Genomic DNA, 20,158 nt, shown 5'->3' on the forward strand with positions numbered 1-20,158 from the left:
TACAAATTGAATTATTATACTCCAGCTATAGAGTGATTATTAGCTAGGTTTTAGATTTGTTGTTCAAAAACAAAGAACTATACTACTGTTGGTTACATTTCCCGTGACCTCACTTATATTCCAATCTGAACAATGAGAGTCCTAATTGTATTTGGGTGGCTATTAATTGTGAGCATTGAAATGAACCATTCAATCCAAACGAAATGAACCATTCCAAAACCTCGTGGTTTTGCATGACTGGCCAAAACTTAGAAGGTGTACGTTCTTATCATCTATGATTGTTTTTTGTTTTTCTTGCTGGGTTTTTCTACCTGTTATGATTCCAAACTAGTTTCCTGTATACATTCTGCAGGAAACGCCAAAGTGGGATACTTCTGAGTCGTCTTGTTCATACCCTTCAGGTCTTCCATGTAAATGTTCCGACTCGTCGGGGCAGATTCAAGGAGGTGAGGTTCCAAGTGTGTATGTGATTTTTCCAGCTCATATATTTCTGCAGTCGTTCTAAGTTTTTAATAAATCCACGTGAATCGATATTGTTCGAGCATGATACTCGTTAAAATGCTTGAAAAAAAAAACCTATATACAGATAGACGTGCATGATGATCAATAAGTGTGCTACACAAAATAATAAAAGATAAGATATTCTTTTAAATATTTTGATTAATATAAAAGTAACTTTACACATGCAACAAACAAGTTAACATGCGAGTTTCTTCATCTTATTCCTACTTATTTGATGAATTTATGTTTGTGTTTTTTAATGAATTGAACCTCTTGTTGAAAGTTTCAACTGGGTATGGGATATTAGTATAGTACTGTAGTATTATATATCCAAAGGTTGCAAAATATTAGTGATTAAATCTGCAGTGATGTGCAGAATCGTCAAAGCCGGCCATGGCAGTCAATATCTCAATATGGATGAGAGAGTTGAGACAATTAATAGAGTATGAGTTAAATATAACAATACTCCAAACGGACCAAACCATACGCAACAACCAACCAGTTATTTGATACTCTCTATTATTGTCCACAATCCATGCGAAGGAGCTAGGAAGCGAGTCAGTGAGATACACAACACATCCTTACAAACAAGATCTACTCATTTTCCATTCACACAAAGACAAGAAAAAGAGAAAAAGGAAGCATAGTTCTCATTCTCCTCCCTAATCAGATTCAAAATTAAGTCTTGTTAATCTTGATAAAGTACGTAGTTAATTACTTCATTGATTTATCTGTTTAGTATGAAATTTTGTGTTCAAACCATAATCATAAAAGAATCGCTAACTTACACTTGAACAGTTTAAATTTACACTTGATCTGAATTTTTAACTCTCAAAAACACGATAGTTAAAATCCGACAAAATATTTTTTACTGGTCCTTGTTTTTTACTTTTGCATAGCCTTTTAGAAAACAAAGCAAAGGTTATTTAATGGAAGAAAATAATTAATTTACTAGCACGTACAGTACAGACCTTATATTCCATGATTTGGTATTTATGTACGGAAAGCCCACTAATTACTACCCAAAATCTTGCAACGATTTTCCTGTCTAATAGTAATAAACAAAGAAAGGAATAGCTAGCTATAGCACCAAATCTTAGACTGTTTGCTCTGCAATGTCCCCATGAACTTTCAGGTGAAGGTGGGCACATGCACTCAATCTCTTAAAGTCAATGCACTCACTGCTCCCAACTCTGCTCGTGTTCTCTGGATCTGAGTCACTCCCACCTCACTCTTCTAGTTCCAACTTGCTGGTGAGTTCTTCTCCATGGAACTCATTGTTTTTCTTTCTTGTTATCAAGCTTTGTGCTTGATCTTCAAGCTAGTTAGTGTGTTTGTTCTTAAGTTTCTGTCTTGGTTTTCAGGTAGTTACTGTTTGAGACTTGATCAATGCTGAGAAAGAACCACCTCACAATTCAGGTAAAAGGGTCTCAGTTTCTTCCTGCTAATTAACTATATGCATGGAAAATTTTTAATCTTTTCTGTGTAATTTGAATCCTTATATATGTTAGATAAATTAATGGGCAGATGGCATTTTTTTCCCTTGGCTTTTGTTCTGTTTCAAATTTCACTTCTTTCTCCATAACAGTCTCTCTGCATTCGTCACCTTCCTCATTTTGAAAGTTTCAAAAGGGGAATCTTCTTTCTTTTCGCGTGATTTAACTTTAATTATTGTTTATGTTGGCGGCAACTAATTCTTTGTTTCTTCTGTGTCTCACTCTAAAGCAGAACCAAACTAGTATTATTTATGTCTACTGCCAAAGACAATCTTCCAGAAGATTAGCCAGAATATCCAACACCAAGTAAGTTTTTCATATTTGTGATTTGCAAGTTCTAATTTTTGTGCTTGAATTGAGTAGTATTAGTAGACTAATTAATAGTAGAATTTGACATTCTGACTTTTTCTGATTGTAATTTTCTATCACATAGAATATGCCTCAGGACGGTCTAAAATCAGCTGTGTACAGATCATTCATCACATGTGACGATCCTAAAGGAGTTGTGGATTGTGGGATGATAATGAGGAGATCCAAAAGCAGTGGCGGTTCACAGATTATGGATAAGCAGAAGAAGATCGAAGTCCAAAGAAATTCGAAGAACTCAAGTAGTACATCACCATCTACATTGGGGTTGATCTCCCAAGAGGAGTTTCAGAGATCTTCATCATCCTCTTCTTTTCAGCTCATGGAAGTTTCTAGAGGAGCTCAGAGGCTGAACCACATGATTGGTTCCTGGTCGAATGAGAAGAAGAGATTTGATCATGGCCAGTCTAAAGACATTGCAAAAGATTTGCTAAAAGGAGCGCTTGATTTGCAGGAGAGTCTTGTTATGCTTGGGAAGTTGCAAGAAGCTTCACAGTACATGAGTAACTTGAACAAAAAGAACATGGGAAAGCCGGAAAGAGATTATTCGAATCGATATGGAGATCAAGGTTATGTGAAGCCAAGGCTTTCTTCTGATGGATACTCTTCAAGGAATAGTAATGAGGAGCTTAAGAAGGTGATCAGAGACAGCCTTGTGAGGCAAAAATTGTTTGAAAATACAAGCACTGCTGAGAAGGGTTGTGCTTATTCTCCTCAAAGATATAGGGATTCATATTCAGACAGTACTCCTTCCACAAGCTCAAGCCAGTCTTCTATGTATCATAATTCTAGTGAGTATTCCAGTATTGCATCGCAAAAGGCGAAAGGTCCAAGTCTGATTGCCAAACTCATGGGAATAGAAGAGTACCCTTTAAAATCTGTGCAGGAGGGTGAGAAGGTTTCAAAACAGCAGAGGCCTGCATTTGAAATTGATAGGCCAAAGGTGAGGAAGCCTCTGACTGCATCTCAAAGTGTTGATCCAGAAAAGAGGACCTTAAAGGAAGTTCTTGACGCAATGCGGTTTAAAGGGCTTCTGAGAAACAACTCTTTTGAAGAGCCCAAGTTTGAGAATCATCATTCCAATCAATTGGAATTGGAGAAAAGGTTTAATGGTGATAGTCCACCCATTGTGCTGATCAAGCCTATTTCTGTTGAATCCCCAGAAATGGAAGCAAATGCACCAATTGTTCGGAGAGAGGAAGCTTTCTACAACAGAAGGATGCTTAAGAAATTGAGATCAGAAGAAGAGGTTTCTCCCAAAACAGCGAGTGGTAAAGAGGGAGCTTTGAAGTCTGACAAAGTGCAGCAAAAACTTGAAGTAGAAGAGACATCAATTAGAAAGACTAGCAAAGAAGAAGGAGCTAAAAAGCATCGAGGGGCAGTGGACAAACATGGAGAAAAAGAAGCCAAGACGAAAGAAATGGCTTCGAGAAAGTTGAAAGCTTCTCAACCTGTAGTTCACAAGTCACAGAAGGAGGCAATTGACAAGAGGGTTGATAAGATCCAAAAGGTAGCTGCTGTTAACAGGAACTCAGCGGAGAAGGATAGAGTGATAGCTAAAACCGTGTCAAAGTCTCAAGATCAAGACATTGTGACATCTGCCAAGGCAAGAAAGCCTGAATCTGGATCAAACATCAAAAGGACTCCAGTTTCTCGACAACCAAGTACTGTGACAAGCACAAGTTCAAAACGTTCAACAGTACAGAATGCAGAGTGTACTTCCAGCGAACGCAGAAGGAATCATTTGAGGAAGGAAAAGCCAGTCAAGGAGCCTACAGGAGCTAAATCAGTTGTAAGTGTTCCTCATAAAAATTCCTTTTAGTGGTCCTAGCAAACTTTATTTCATTCTTTTTTACTTTGTTCAAACATTATGTGTAGCTCTGTTGTTAGTGGAAACTGAAGTGTCAAAACCACACTTTGCCATACAGATTAACATTGGAAAACAAGAAATAACTAATTTAGTACTCTTTTTCATACAGGCCAAAAATGTTGTGAGCGAAGAAATTGTCAGGAGAATTGATACCAGTGATAAAAGTGAGTCTTCTCTGATCAGCTCTGAAAATACGCCTATACTAACAAGCTCCAACACTGATTCTAGAGATCAACTCCTTAAAGAAGAGGAAAAGGAAACCTATGGATCCCAGAGTGAAGGTATGGCAAAATAATTAACTTCATTATGAAATGCCTATAGTTTCATTAGTAAGCATGCTTTTTTACTTATAAGACACACATGCACTCTACAAAACCTTAATGAGATCATGAAAAGGTACTGTAGTCATTATTTCCAGAAGAACATATTGGAAATAGTCAAAGTTATCCGGGTAGAGTTATCTGTGTGTTATATACTGCTCAAGTGTCTGCATGGCATTTTCCACCTTTATATATGGGAAGATTAGCCTTATGAATAATGTAGGTTGTAATTGATGTTTTTCCTTATTAACCTTAGGGCACTGCAATAGTTTCCAAAGTTCTCTTTCTGAAGCTACATCACTGAGCTCCATGCAAGAAACAAACCCTGAAACTGCAGTAGAAGTTTCTGGAGACATCAGTCAGAGTGGAAAGGATGGCAAAACAGTCAGAAGTGGTGAAAATCTCAGAGAATTTCTTTTGAGTAATGCATCATTTCTGAGTCATGCCGAAGGGTACTTTGATCTTGATGTGAATGGCTCTACAATCTTACAAACATCTTCTGTCTCCAATTTCGGAGTGTCGAATTCAAGACTAGTTTTAGACTGTGCAAGTGAACTAGTCGAGTGCAAAATATTTCAAGCTTCACAAACAGTTGATCCTCTGTCACTAACATTCAAAGGCAAGTCAAAAGTTTCCATATCGTTGGACAAGTTGGTGGAAGATATTTGGAATGGGATCGAGAATCTGAGAAGTTACAGCAAGCTTGCTGGTGATAACCTTCTTGCAGATAGTCTGTATGCAATGTTGGAGAGAGATGTAATGTGCAAAGGAGTAGGAAAAGGAACATGGGATTTGGGTTGGAGAAATGGATTTTCCGGGGATGAAGGTGAGCAAGTAGTGAGTGACATAGAGAGACTGATTTTCAATGGACTGATTGAGGAGGTCCTTGCATAATCATACGTAATTTTATCTGGTATACAGGTTTAAGGTAATCGTAGCAGTTTGTTCTTTTCTGTACATATATTCAGCGCTAGAGTTAATAGGAAGTGAGTGCTAGAAACTCTACTCTTGATTGGCATCTGGAGGCTATCATCAATTATCGATTATTACATATGCGTCTTAACAGTTAGATGACATGTTCTAACCTTAGAGGCAAGATAAAGGGGAAGTTCTGCAAATTAGGGTCATAAATTTCAAAAGTTCAAATGTTTCCCTATGTACTACTTTAAGAAACATAAGAATCTGAAACCAGTCCTTGCAGGAAATTATGACATGACTTGGTTGTATCATTGTATGCGTGCTATGAATTATTGCGTTATCTGAAAGCAGATAAACAAGAAGTCCTACTCAGTCATACAGCAGATAAACAAGAAGTCCTACTCAGTCATACCACCACATAATTACACTTCTGAAACTATATCAATAATTCAATTTGTTCAATTGTGTATATAAAGATTCCATATGGATGACATGAATGTAAGTGTATAACAATTTCTGAAGCAAAAAAAACAAGCTAGAGTTAGTTGAGTGTTGTCCAAAGGGTATATACATCTGCTTTCAAACTTTTAAAACCCAACTAGGCAAATGAGCCTTAATAAATCTAAATGCTAGGCATAAACAAGTTGTTGAAAGGTCACCGAACCCAGCTACTACTCTAGCAGTGTCTTTTTAGATGACTTGGACTAGTTGCAATGACTTCTTGGCTGTGACAGATACATTCTTCCTTCAATACATGCAAAATTTTGGGTCTGAATTGCAAGCAGATGACAACAGCATCACAGCAACCACAGATTCACAGAACAATAAGATAAATGATTAAGCACTAATATAATTACATAAATGCTGATGGATTACATGGAGGGCACTGTGAGGCTCCACTGATTCAGAAGATAAGGACACTTGATCTACTAGACTACCACTTCTACCCTTAACTTTACACAGAACTCCTCTTACCAGGCTCATAGATAGATCATAGATTCTTCCATTACAGAAATAAGAATATTCCAATAATGCCCCTTTGATGATGAGGGTGCCTCTAGCTAAGATTTCATCTCTGATCTCTTCTCCCTGAATTAGTGTGCTAAATTCAAGTAGAAGCTCCCTTGAAAATAAGGAAATTAAGGGTCTCCAAAGAGAAATATATGAAAGTCCCTGGTGTGTGGGTGAAGAAGCAACCAAAGTTAGAACCCACAACACATTGCCATCCACTCCCATACCTCTTGTCAAACTCCTGAAAAAAAACACACATAAAATTTTCAAAATCATCAAACAAAAACTTAGAACTTTGTTGTTGAAATTAATTGAAGATTCAAACTTTACAACAAAATATCAAAAAAGGGAGTACCTTTTTGATGTGGGCAGCAATAGAGATGCAATCAATAACATCATGCAGATCAAGAGCTTCAGAAGCACAAGCCATGGCTTGCATCTGCATCTTCTTATCTGCCATATCTGTCTCCTTTATCATTCCTTTTCCTTCCAACATCTTTCCCACTTTGATCTCTCTCTCTCTCCCCCTCTCTTCAAAATCCCACATAGACCATAAACTACAAAGTCAGGAAACTCAGGACTCTTATATAAGAGTCTTGATAAATTACTAAAATTAGTGGACTTTGTTTGTGTGCGGGGCTTGGAGAACTTTCGAGCTGGCACGTATGTGTGTAAGCTCAACGTTTTCTATGCACGTTTTTTGTCTGCATCCACTTCTTTCCAATCCAGTTCTGACATTTCTTGATTGATTGCTTTTCTTCAAATGGAAATTTCAATCCAGTAGAAAAAGGGTAGAGTTACTGCGCTGTAACTCGTTCGAGAACTCTATGATTGAGGTGGTTGGTAATACCTGTGGCTCTCCAGAATTACAGGGACGGTGCGTTATCTACTAGTAGATTTAGTGGGCACTTGTAAAAAGGCCGGTTACCAATCACGTCAGCGAAGACTAATCATGAACTATACGCTGTTTACAATTTTGACTCTGACTTTGTTCAGCGATTATTCTGCTGAGAAGTTCGTTCTGGACCCTAATATAATGGCCCAAACAATTATTTTTTATTTTATTTCTGAAGGTGCAGCAATTTTTTAAGGGTTAACACATGAAATTAATGTTTAGTTTGGTTGGATTTCATTAGAAGTAATACTAAAATTACATTAAGTTACAGTGAATCAATCCATTTTGACCCTACAAATTAAAACACCAGGATTAACCAATGTCAGTTATGAATTGTAGGTTGTGTGCTTTCAACTCTATTAATTATATGATCAAAGTGGGAGAGAGATTGATAAAGGAGACATTAATTATATTAATTATATGATTTTGAACTCTCATTTTTTAAAATTGATTGCTTTTAATCTATTTCAACATTGTGTTGATTGAATTTTGTATGACATTAAATTTTCTCAAATATTCTAGAAGTGTTGTAGAGAAACTGAATTTGAGAGGAATTTGTTGTGTATTCTTATTGATAATAGGGGCATCTTTATATAGAGGATTACAATGCATAGAATCTCAATGGTACAAGGAAAGTAATTGTACATTGAATAAGAATCTAGATCCTTCTAATTTAACCCTATTACCACTAGGTCAAGTAACCTAGAGTTTGGGCCAAACACAAATAGAGATATCCTTAAACAAGAATGACATTATATATTATTGTATTGTACACGCCCGTTGAGGTGAGATGTAAATAGCCTCTATTTGAGGTGTGGATAATCAACTTATCGAGACGATATACCCTACCTCCTTTCAATTTTTATACAAAATGCTTGGCATACAATTTATATGGGATTGGCAACAACATTGTGATTGTTTTATTCATTCAAGATAAAAGCTTTAATCATATTTATTATTACTTCTTTTTTTTTAATTACAACAAGAGTTCAAACAACCACGTGGTGTGGTGTGTTGGTCGAGCTGCCTAGTCTGGAACCCCCAGGTCTAGAATTCGAATCCTAGCTCCATCCCGTGGCCAGCAGATTTGAGGGACATGGGTTAGTTAAAACACTCAATGGTTCGTGCGACTGTGGTGCAGTGATTAGTCTGTCTATGCTGGGATACACTGCATGGGTGTGTGTTGGTTCTATTGACGTCTTCCACTCAAAAAAACAAAAAAAACAAGAGTTCAAACACAATAGCTTATAGGGCAACCTGACCCTAAAAAAAAATGCTCTACAAACAATCGAATTAATATAAGCCTCCCAAGATCTTCCATTTGAATAAAAATGACCGAGGTTTACTAAGACATCCGCCATGAAATTTGTTTTTTTATGCTTGAACGCAATAGAGTTATTGAATAACTTTGTAATGTATGTTCTGTCGTGCACGATCTTTAGTTAATCTCTAGGGTATGCTAAGAGATTAACTAAAGATTGTTAATCTCTAAGTAATAATAAAATTAGGTTATGTTACAATATGAATGAATTAATTTTGACTCCATGAAATCACCATAAATAAAATGAAGAACTTCTCATTTCAAAAGGTGTTCAACATCTATTATACTAAGGCAAAAAATCACAAATAGTCACTGAGTTATGACTCATTCGATACTTAACTCACTGTATTTTCAACAATATCACTTAACTTACTCACTTTTACATTTATCTTTCACTTAACTCACTGCCGTTAATTCTACCGTTAGAAGTCGTTAAAATTGATGGTATATTTGTCAAAACGCTTAAAAATACATTTTTAACTTAAAAAAAAATACTAAACTTATCAAATTTTTAATTTTTTTTTTAATTTCTGGAATTTCTAATAAAAAAGGATTTTATTTTAATTTAAATATAATTTGAAAAAAAATATACCCTCAATTTTTAAAGTTAGAAATGCATTTTTTTAGTGTTTAGACTAATATACCCTCAATTTTAATGGTTTTTAACGGTAGAATTAACGACAGTGAGTTAAGTGAAAGACAGATGTAAAAGTGAGTGAGTTAAGTGTCGAATGGGTCATAACTCAGTAACTATTTGTGATATTTTCCCTTATACTAAATTACTGAGACACCCAAAAAAAAAAGTCTTTGGCTCTCTCTAACGGTGCGTTTGGATGAGAAAATTATGAAATCCATAGGAATTTATAAATGATGGAATATTTAACTCCATCAATCTAAAATTCCATTAATTGCAATTTCCATTAAGATTTGAAATGTGTAATAAATTAAGAAAGTTTAAAACAAATAAAAAAATCAAATAGAAAAAAGCATTGTTTTGAAAATGAAAATTGAATACTGCAAAGGAATTCGTAAATGACACCTATTTTGGTGGAAATTGAAGTGGGGAATTTAAATAATGAATTCCTTCGTTTTTTTCCAAGAGAAATTTAAAATTTTCAATCTGATAATGCCAGATGAGAGAATTAGCTTGTAGGAATTATGAAATCCTCACTTTCAATTAAATTCCATCATTTTTTTCCCTCATCCAAACACAGTCTAAAACTTAGCCGCCTAGGCTATGGTTTTCCATTCCGGCGACCACCTCTGGTCTCTGCCCTAAGTGGAGATTGGTTCTCCATGCTCTGCAGTTATACTCCAGCTACTGCAGATGATCACCGAGAGGATCTGATCGAGATCAATGAAAGGCGGACTTGGAGTTCGGGTTTGCGAATCAGACTGAGGAGGGGGCGACTCAAGTCTCCTGTCGATCACAATGTTGTCTCTCAGTGGTACAGGCATGAAGGCCTGGCCGAAATTATGTGGACCGATTGGAAGGCCAGGCCGGTGAGGCTTGAAGTGCAGGTGGCACAGATTGAAATCCATTTTGACGGTAGTGGTCCGATCTGCTGGTGGGGCAGTGCTGAATGATCGACCATGGCAGAGTAGCGAGTCTAGGGCCCAAAGCGGAGCAAATCTAGCTAGGATCGAGCTCCGACCTGAGGGTGGTGCGACGGGCGGGGCAGCGGCTTTGAGGTCAGTTACCAGCGACGAGGAGGTGGGATAAGGGCTCCGGCCGGAGGTCTCGACGGCAACTGCGACCGTCTTGAAGGATGAGGGGCTGCCCTCTCTTTAATGGGGGTCCAAATCATATTGGGGGCCCAATGCAAGCTGGAAGCCCAAACTAGCCTGGGTGCCCAAATCAGTTTGGTGTCCTAGTTGATTTTGGACGGATAAGGGCATGGGCCCTAATAAGGTGACTAGGGTGCCCAAAGAGATTTGAAAGCCCAATGCAATTGGATGACCCAACTCAATTTGGAAGCTGAAGCCGACTGTGCTTTGGATGTCCAAAACAAATGGGGCTGCTTTTTGGAGGGCTTTCTCTCGACTGGATTCCTCTACCATGTGAGCTACTTTAAGACCCGAGCATTTCTGGTTTCATATTTGGGATCCAGGCAATTTAGGTCTTTCGTATTTGGTCTATTCACCATGTCTTAGTGCTATCATAGTTTATAAGATTGCTTTTTTAAATATGTGAGCACTGGATGTCTAATGAGTAGTCTATCCCTATGTACCACCGTGGTACCCTCACAACATTTTGTTTGTCTATTCAATGGCAGCGGAGGAGTATGTAATGACCATTATGGTTTGAGTAATGACAATCATTTATGGATTGATTCAAAATATATTAAATTACTAGGAAATACTTATACAATATAACAAGTATAAATGTGTGTTAAAGACATACCCACATTTTAAGTTGTGAGATTTTACGTCATACTATGGCACATTTACGTGAACTTTCCAACTCCTAGAAGCTAGTTCTGTTAAGGATTTAAAAAGTTTGTTAATTTCAGTTATGTAATTTAGAATATGTGTTTAGATTTTTATATGGACAATGTCTCCACTCATTGAGGCAAGATGTAAATACAGCCATTGGAAGTGCGAATAGTACATTCTTACAAAAAAAAAATCAACTTGATGTAGTATGTGTTATTTTTTTTCTTTTTGATCGAAAGTGAGGTTAACAAGCCACCTCGATTAACCTATTTTAGTTGAAATTTTAAAATGTTAATTGATTCTAATTATGTAATTCCAACTATATGTTGATGGATTTTTGTATGACATTTAATTTTCTCAAATATCTTAAAAGACATTATAGTATTGTAAACATCCATTGGAAAATGAGATATTTGAGGTGTGAATATCAACTTGAGATGATATACCCAACCGTATTTCATTTTTATACAAAATGTTCACAAAATTGTTATTTGACAAAAGATTAGATGTGATTGGCAACAACATTGTGATTGTTTTATCCATTCAAAGTTTCATACACAAAAACTTCTAGGGCAACCCAACTTAAACGATAAAAAAGATGTGCTCTAGAAGCTAGCTACCGAATGATTAGTGACCTCTCGAAATCTTTTATTTAAATAAAATGACTGAGATTTACTAAGACTTCCACCGTGAAATTTGCTTATCTTGAAGGCAATAGAGTTGAATGACTTTGCAATATCATGCACAATCTTCAGTTATCTCTATGGGATTAATCGATAGACAAGTTTGGAATATCATTCGACTAAGAGTAATGTTTGGTGAACCACCTTTTGGGGAACCACCTGGAGCCCACCTTAGGCCATCTCCATCCCAACTACATAAAGGGCTAAAAGCCTATTTTTTAGCCCTTTTGGTCTCCAACCCAAACAACTTAGGGCCAAAGTGTTAAAATTGAGGGCCAAAAGGCTAAAGAGAGGGGCAAATTTAGCCCTCAAATTAGCCCTTTAGCCCTTAGGGCCAAATGGATCAGAAATGGGAGGCCCACTTGTGGGTGCTGCGTGACATGTGCATGACTGCTGGTTGCTGACGTCATTTAACTGTTTGGTTTTTTTTTTTTTACACATATAGCCGTTGGGATTTTTTTTATTCCATTTCGAAATCAACTTTATTCCATTTCAAAATCAGCTTTATTCTATTTCAAAATTAGCTTTATTCCATTTCGAAATCAGGTACAGATATTTTTGATTATCTAAAAAAAAAAAACATCCGGAAAAATATTTTTTATCATAAAAATGATTTCAATTACTATAGTAAAAATCTGATAAAAAATAAGAACATATATATAACATATCCAAAATGTTAAAATATATTTTAGGGCTATAATTTAGCCTTGACGGATTGGAGATGATTAATGTCACATCGATGAACAATACATAATTTAGGGCTAAAATTTAGCCCCAGAGCTATTTTTAGCCCTGCTGGTTGGAGATGGCCTTAGGTGACAGCTTATGTGGTCATATCATCAATTATTCCCTAATTTCTTATTCTTTTATTATTTTATTTTTCTTAATTACAAAAATTCCTTTCTGTTTTTTCACTTTCTTGATTTTATCTTTTAAACCCTACTTTTTTTTCTTCTGATCTAATCATCTGCGTGACAAATTCATCAAACGTTGTTCTCTTCCTTCCTCCTCTAACCTCTCCTCTCACCTCCTCTTCAATTGATCAATGCCTTCTCAATCCGATTTCGACTCTCATAGTAATAAAGATAACCCATGTCCTTCGGGGGATTGACGGAGCCCCAACCTTGGTATCATTGAAAATAAGCTACGAGGTCAAATCTAACTTTAGAGTTTGAACCCAAGTGTTTGGTACGGATTGCTTAGTCTAATATAGTCGAATTAACCAAAGTTATGCCCACGGAAATGAACGATTCATTTCCATGATTAATTCTTTCAAAGAAACCTCATACGATTTTAACAGGCCTCTGATTCCATTAGTGGATTAGAAGAACCCTCATAAAGCTTGTCAAAGTAATTCATCCCCAGTTGAGGACTTGATCAATCCCAGATCAACTTCTCTTATTAAGATGATACTAAAAGGACATGCAAGATTACCATCATTTCTTGATTCTCCCATTTCCATTATCTCAGTACTGTAATGTCCAACATGTCGATATTGCAGTGGTCAGAGTTCCAATGCGTAGTCAGTCGAAGAGAACAACAAGTTGTCGCGCAGATGATTAGATCAGAAAGAAGAAAAAATTGGGTTTAAAAGATAAATCAAGAAAGTGAAAAAAGAAAAAGGAATTTTTGTAATTAAGAAAAAATAAAAATATAAAAATATATATATAATTATGCTTTGATGATGTGGCTATGCCACATGAAGTGGACTCTAAGTGGTTCTCTAAAATGTGGTTCACCTAACATTTATATCTTTAAAACCATTCTCTTTTGCTGCGAGTAGACCGTCCCTAAAGCTTTAATCATATTTTTTTTTTTTGTGAGAATGAAGCTTTAATCATATTTATGCTTAACTTGTTAACCAAATTTATTTTTCAATTCCATTTTCACTATTTCTATTCACCAAAATTGCAGAAGCATATATAAGTACTGTTTAGATGAATTTATCTCATCACTTGCGAGTCCTCATCGATCTCTTCTGTTCAGTTCTAACGTCGAGGAATGAATTCATACTATGTCATTGAATAGTACTCTTAAAGATTAATCTCATACTGAATGGAAATTTGGGACGAGACGAGACATATGTAGCCATACATATAGCCAGGCTATTACCTTCACAAACACAGACCCTCAAGCTTCTTCATCAAACTGACCTGCTTCTCATCAGATAATCTCAAACTACCCTGTTTCTTATTACACGATCTTAGCCTCCTCACCGCAGTTGCAGGGTCTTCATTTTTAACCAGACACCGCTCCACAATTGACCTCATTTCCTTCAACCCTGCCGCACAACTCCCCACTACAACAACACTGCTTCTGTCAATATACACATCACACACCAACAAGTCTCCAAGGTTCTTTGCGTTGCGCTTCAATCTTTGCTTGTTCCTAGCAAGCTCCTTCTCGATCCCATCAAATTTCGAGCAGAGTCCACCCTTTTCAAACCCCGTCTTGATGAATTCATACTGCAGCCGGCCGTCCAATATCTGTATCACCTTCGACCCCGGAACACTAGTACTTCCCAAAACTTCAAGAAGAGCACCAACACTGTCCATAACATCTGGATCTTTGGTCACTCTGGTAGTCGAAAATGTCATGGAACGAAGAACCCTATGCAATGTGCATGAAATGCCATAATGTTCTAAAAACGACTCCACAAAAGGCCAGGCTTGGTCCACCTCTTTATTCCTACTAAGACCTTTAGCGACGTACGCACCAAAAGATGTCACTTCACTCATGCCAGACTTCTCCAATACTGCCGTGTAATCCACCCCACGTTTCTGCAGCACGTGCTTTTTGTAACTCAAAAACTTTTTAATCTTGTTGTTAGACTCTGCCGGATTCACATCACTAACAATGCAGTTTTCCACAATCCTCCTAAACTCTAATACCGAAGCAGCCGAACCCACCGCAGCGGCAGTGTTTTCATTAACATAAAGATGACAAAGCGTCAATGCCGAAATTGCCTCTAGGGATCCGGCAAGCCAGTCCCTTCGTTTAGCAAACTGGTCCGGGCTGATGCCGAACTTAGAGCAGAACCCACCTTCTTGATTCCCAGTCTTAATTAGAGTATGAAATCTCCAATTTCCTTTCAATACTTCCAGTGACAGATGCGGTGGCACTTGAGTTGTTGCAAGAAGTTCGACGACACGCTTGGCCTTGTCGTAATAGTTTCGACCCTTGGTCGTTGGGGTCCTTGAGATTGTTACTGAGCGCTGGGGAAGATTAATTGCGCATGAAATGCCATAGGCATCTAAAGACGACTCCAGCTCCGGCCAGACGTCATGCAACTCTAGTTGTCGTTTTTCAGAGAAGAACGCAGAGAAAGAGGTCTCGTCGTTCGAAGAAGAAGGGCCGGACTTATCCATCTCCATGGAGTCGATGTTCTGGTTCTCCATCTTCACAGACTCGTAGTGATTGTTGACTTTGGTTTGGATAATTGAAACCCTATGCATTGGCTATCTCCTCATGATATGTATTTATACAATTCTATGAGACTGTCAAACGAGCTGGGCCTGCATGGCTTAAGTGGGCTCTTTCGAGCATGTAGCCATGTTTGGCCGGTCTGGTTTAGAAAACGTTAGGTCCGGCCCAGATCACATTTTGGTCATGGGGAAGATATATCTTAAAAATTGTTCAAACTTGAGTACTTTTAGGCTCCAACTTTCAACAGCTGTAAGTAGCAAAGAAGGAATTCAACTTTGTTGCATTAATTAAATTAACTTGACTAAGAAAACGAGATAACAAAGTCCAAAAGTGAAGAATATCTTGCCATTTCCATTCCCAAATCAACTAACATCTTTGTTTGTTTCCTTTCCTTGGTCCCTAATATTTTTATTTTCTTTGATCTTTTCTCTAAACCAATGAACTAAATAAGTTTTGAATCTTTGATGAGCCACTTTTCAATTCAATTTTTGCTCGCATTTTTGTAGTATTGTTTTAATTTAGTGGATGAGTTACGATTTTATAAAATTAAATACCTAAGTAGACTATTTATTGACTAGATTTATGGATTTGGTACCCACCCATTGAGGATGAGGTCCTCTACTATCCAAGGATAGGCATAGCAGTGATAGCACTACTTACTAAAGTGAACTACAAATCAAGACCTCAACACATTTTTTGACAAGTTTAAACAACCAATTACTTTAATCTAAATATATTTTTAAAAATTGCAAATCGAGTTGGACCCAAATTAGGATTTAGAAAAGAAGCACATCCAACATAGACTCAAAGTATATCCCTTCTAATCCATTCAAATTACTCTCTAATTAAGTCAAGTCTCCTAATATTCTCATCACTAAAAAAGAACAAAAACATTGCAGAGCAAAGAGGCTGGCATCCAATCATTTGAGACAGCTCATCAAAACACACAGTAAATATTGACAAAGAGAGATTAAGCATTGATTAATCCGCCCTTAAACCGAAATTTCACTATTTTTTATTCCTAAAATCCTATCCAGCCCCACAAGAAAAATAGAAAAAAAATTAAAAAAAATTAAAAATTAAAAAATCTCCGTAAAATTATAAACAAAAGCAAGATTTGAAATGCCGAAAATACAAAGGAAGAAGAAGCAAATTAAGATCAGGAGAAAGCTCAGAGTCCTTCGCTGTTCTGGAAATTCCCGGCGGCGGCGTTGAAACGGCGTCGCTTTAAATTTCTGGGTGTGTGGGTGATGGGCGATGAGAAGTCGTCGTCGTCGTCAATTGTAATGGCAAGCAGCAGAGACAGAGAGCCGCGAGATCGAGAGCTTCTCATTCCGGTCGCCGACTCCGGCGATGAAGACCTTTCTTCCAAGCCATCTTCGTCTTCGTCCTCCTCGCACCACCTCACTGGCCGCGAGGTATTGTATTGTATTGTATTGCTCTCTCTGTATTTTGGATTAGGGTTCTTTGATTGCTTTTCTGTTCTGTTTGGTTTTGCTGGCCAAAATGTGTGGGAAATTTAAAGGGGAAGCTAAAGTCTCTTGCTTTAATTGCAAATTTGAGTTTGTAGTTTTGTGGGTTGATATTTGTTAGTAAGATTGTAGCTTCTTGTTTGATTTTAAGAACCAGATTTATGGGCCTATAAATTCCTTTTGATTTTCCACGAGTTTGATTCAATCCATATGCTCCAGTTAGAAGCTCAGATAATTGATTTTCGAGTGCGGTTGGGCTTTTCAACGGGATTTTTTTCAGCTGTGTTTTAGTCTGATTGAGGTGTTTTGCCTGCATAATCATGTTTAGAAGTTGAATTTTTTTCGTTATTGTATCCAAGGACAATTAGAATGTAGTATTAGTTTGATCCTTGGTGTATAGTTCAGGACTAAAACTTTTACTTGTGGAAAGATTTTCTTTGTTTTGTGGAAATTTTTTGTTCGGGAGATTATGATTCGTTACTTTTGTTTCGTGGGCAAAGTTGAGATACACCCTACCTGGTTCTTTGTGTGTGTGTGTGTTTTTATATAAATTGTCATATTCATTCTGTCTTTTTCATCTCTCTGCAGACTTTTTACAAAGTTTTTAGAAGTTGGGCGTCAAAGAAGTTCATGACTGGATGGTATGAGTGTCTTTTCTTCTGGCTCTTATTTATCCCCAAGTCATGTACATATGCAGTATTAGTTCCTGTTCATATATGTATCTTTGTGTGAATGATCAATTACATGTTCCTGGGAGGGTAAAATCTGATTAAAAGTGATAGAACTTGTTAAAGTTATTAGTTCGAGGCACAAGCACATATTTGGACATGCTAAAATGGAATTCGACCTAGGAGACTGCTGTCATTTATTAATATTATTTCTTTGAACTCTTGGATTCTATTACAGTCCAAGAAGTAGTTGTACACTATGTGTCCTACCCTATTGGTAGGTTATCTCAAGAAATTAACATCTTAGGCTCTTATGAGTGTTTGACAGACAGGTTCATGAATTTTTCTGGGTTTAATCATATGGCGTTCTAATTGTTTTGTTTCTTTTTGTACTGTGTACATTTGATGTAGTAGCCAGATTAGATAAAGCTTTAAAGTACGATTTTCTTTCTTCTGGAGTGCTCAGTATTTGCTAACTCTTTTGTTCTTTTTTCAGCGTGATCCTATTTCCAATAGCCATCACTTTCTACATAACTTGGTGGTTTATTCACTTTGTGGATGGCTTCTTCTCTCCAATATATGCTCAGCTAGGAATCAACATTTTCGGTACGTAAATTTTATTCTGCATCACATTGCCTTGACTGCATAGACACAAAGTTCTGTCCAAAAGCCTACGTACCTTCTCTATACCTGTACTCTATGTTCTCATTGAACAACAGTTCCTACCCCTTAGGGAGAGGCAAATCAGATGCCTCTTGTGATGGTACAAGTCAAATCCGACCAGTATCTTTATCAAGTTATATATCCACTGTAAAATCAATGATTTATCTTTATTCACAATGTCGATTTGACCTTTGAACTTCTGTGCACATGTTAGGTCTTGGATTCGTAACTTCCATTACATTCATATTTTTGGTTGGGGTGTTCATGTCATCATGGCTGGGTGCATCTGTCCTGGGTCTCGGTGAGTGGTTTATCAAAAGAATGCCATTCGTTCGTCATATCTACAATGCCTCCAAGCAGATTAGTTCCGCCATATCCCCAGGTGTGCTTTATAATATCTTTCCCTTGTTTGACTGAATGGATATAGGAGGGCAATTAATAATCTTTAGCTTTTTGGTATTCTAGATCAAAACACGCAAGCCTTCAAGGAAGTGGCCATCATAAGGCATCCACGTATTGGAGAATATGCTTTTGGGTTCATTACTTCATCAGTTACCCTTCAGGTCTGAGAATAATTTTTGTGTTCTGAAACTACCTTTAGTTTTATCAGTTACCCTGTAGGTCTGAGAATGATGTTTATTGTTGGTAATTGATATTCAGTCTAATTTTCTCAGCATCCATGTTTTGTTTAACTCACAATTCTTGAAAGCATGGTCTTTGTTCGGTAAATGGTGCCTACTTATATTTACTTTGATTTCTTTAGTATTTTCTTCTGTTGTTTTTCTTTTCTCTGTCACTTGCTTTTAAAGACTTGGTTCCTCAGACTAGTTGATGATATCGTTTATTTCTCAGCCTCAAAATGATTGTGGAATAGTGTAAGACTGGAAGCATTGACTTTTACCTTGCATGTGTCATGTTTGGATTTAATGTTGCTTACTGTAGTTTGATCCTTCTTATTTGTTTTATATTTTATTTTTTATAATTTCTCTTCATGAGGGTTATCATCTTGTCCTGTTTTCTTATGATAAATGTTTTAGAAAATAGGTTTTCTGATCCATTGTCCTCTCTGCTAGAAAAGTTTTATACTAGCAGAACGATATACACTACTAGAATATAATACTGGTGTTGTACGTGAATCATTTATTTATTTTAGTTCTTTTAACATGCAGAACTATGCTGGTGATGAGGAATTGTGCTGTGTTTATGTTCCCACGAACCATTTGTATATTGGTGATGTCTTTCTGGTCAGCACCAAGGATGTGATCAGGCCAAATTTATCCGTACGGGAAGGAATTGGTGAGTAATCTATTTGCCACTTTATGTAGATATATCAAGGCTGGGGTAAAAGGACCTGCTTAGCTCTTACCTTGGAATTTACTTACCACCTTGGAGTTACTATGACCCTGTCCTGGATGACCCTGATCACAATGGCATTTATTGTAGGGGTCATATTGCTTGTGTCTAAATATACAAATAAGAAAATTATGTGGGCATGAAAGGGGAACTTTTTTTTTTAATCAAAATACAATGACAAGTGGGCTCTTAGTGAATATTTCCAAACTGCATAGTAGCTATAGCCTATAGAAGGGGGAAAGCAGTTTGCATTTATCAAAGCTCTAATTTTATGTTCTTTAAATGCAGAAATTGTTGTGTCTGGAGGCATGTCGATGCCCCAGATTCTGTCAACGGTTGATTCCCGGATTATGCCAGTGGTTAGCTGAGTGAAGGTGTTAGATATTAGCTTGGTTCCTTCTTTATTACCTTGTTTGGTTCCCTAGTGTCATCAGATTGGCCATGCACTCAATGTGATGCAATTCTTATCAGATTACCCAAGATTCTGGTGACATTTGTAACATGTTTGTCATGTTAGAATGTAGAAATTGTAGTGTTGGCTTGGAAGATATAGTTTTGATGGATTAATGATTATACAGGCTTTTAAGCGGTTTGGTTTGAGGTTCCCTCTTTATGAGTAGAGTTGTCTCTGCTTAATATTTTGTTGTGTGCGAGATTCTCGTGCTGGACCTTTGCTGTTGATTATTTACAGACGAGCGATTTTGTAGGTAAGAGGATATAGGTGATTTGGTTGTGAAGTAACTGGTCCTTTCTTTGCGA

General features: G+C 37.0%; 3 protein-coding genes across 4 annotated transcripts; 2 read left to right on the forward strand and 1 right to left on the reverse strand.

Annotated features, from left to right (window-relative positions):
• The first annotated feature begins 1,543 nt into the window (after nucleotides 1–1,543).
• On the forward strand, nucleotides 1,544–5,769 carry LOC133711136 (uncharacterized). Of its 2 annotated transcripts, none has more exons than XM_062137309.1 (6): nucleotides 1,544–1,754; nucleotides 1,866–1,920; nucleotides 2,227–2,303; nucleotides 2,431–4,155; nucleotides 4,343–4,514; nucleotides 4,810–5,769. In XM_062137309.1, the coding sequence occupies exons 4-6, from the start codon at nucleotides 2,434–2,436 to the stop codon at nucleotides 5,445–5,447; spliced, it is 2,532 nt and encodes an 843-aa protein (XP_061993293.1). In that variant the 5' UTR covers nucleotides 1,544–1,754; nucleotides 1,866–1,920; nucleotides 2,227–2,303; nucleotides 2,431–2,433; the 3' UTR covers nucleotides 5,448–5,769. The 2 variants fall into 2 exon arrangements, with proteins under 2 accessions (XP_061993293.1, XP_061993287.1); XM_062137303.1 differs by having other exon boundaries at nucleotides 2,230–2,303.
• Nucleotides 5,770–6,284: 515 nt separating this feature from the next.
• Nucleotides 6,285–7,116, reverse strand: LOC133711159 (uncharacterized). The gene is made up of 2 exons (XM_062137325.1): nucleotides 6,838–7,116; nucleotides 6,285–6,723 (listed from the first exon to the last, which is right to left on the reverse strand). Exons 1-2 carry the CDS (start codon nucleotides 7,027–7,029, stop codon nucleotides 6,580–6,582), a joined length of 336 nt encoding a protein of 111 aa, XP_061993309.1. The 5' UTR covers nucleotides 7,030–7,116; the 3' UTR covers nucleotides 6,285–6,579.
• Nucleotides 7,117–16,365: 9,249 nt separating this feature from the next.
• Nucleotides 16,366–19,999, forward strand: LOC133711177 (protein LIKE COV 1-like). The gene is made up of 7 exons (XM_062137340.1): nucleotides 16,366–16,661; nucleotides 17,304–17,356; nucleotides 17,880–17,989; nucleotides 18,261–18,428; nucleotides 18,512–18,609; nucleotides 19,216–19,342; nucleotides 19,688–19,999. Exons 1-7 carry the CDS (start codon nucleotides 16,494–16,496, stop codon nucleotides 19,765–19,767), a joined length of 804 nt encoding a protein of 267 aa, XP_061993324.1. The 5' UTR covers nucleotides 16,366–16,493; the 3' UTR covers nucleotides 19,768–19,999.
• The last annotated feature ends 159 nt before the right edge of the window (nucleotides 20,000–20,158 follow it).

Source organism: Rosa rugosa, chromosome 1 (assembly GCF_958449725.1).
Source record: "Rosa rugosa chromosome 1, drRosRugo1.1, whole genome shotgun sequence".
NCBI classification, from domain to species: Eukaryota; Viridiplantae; Streptophyta; class Magnoliopsida; order Rosales; family Rosaceae; genus Rosa; species Rosa rugosa.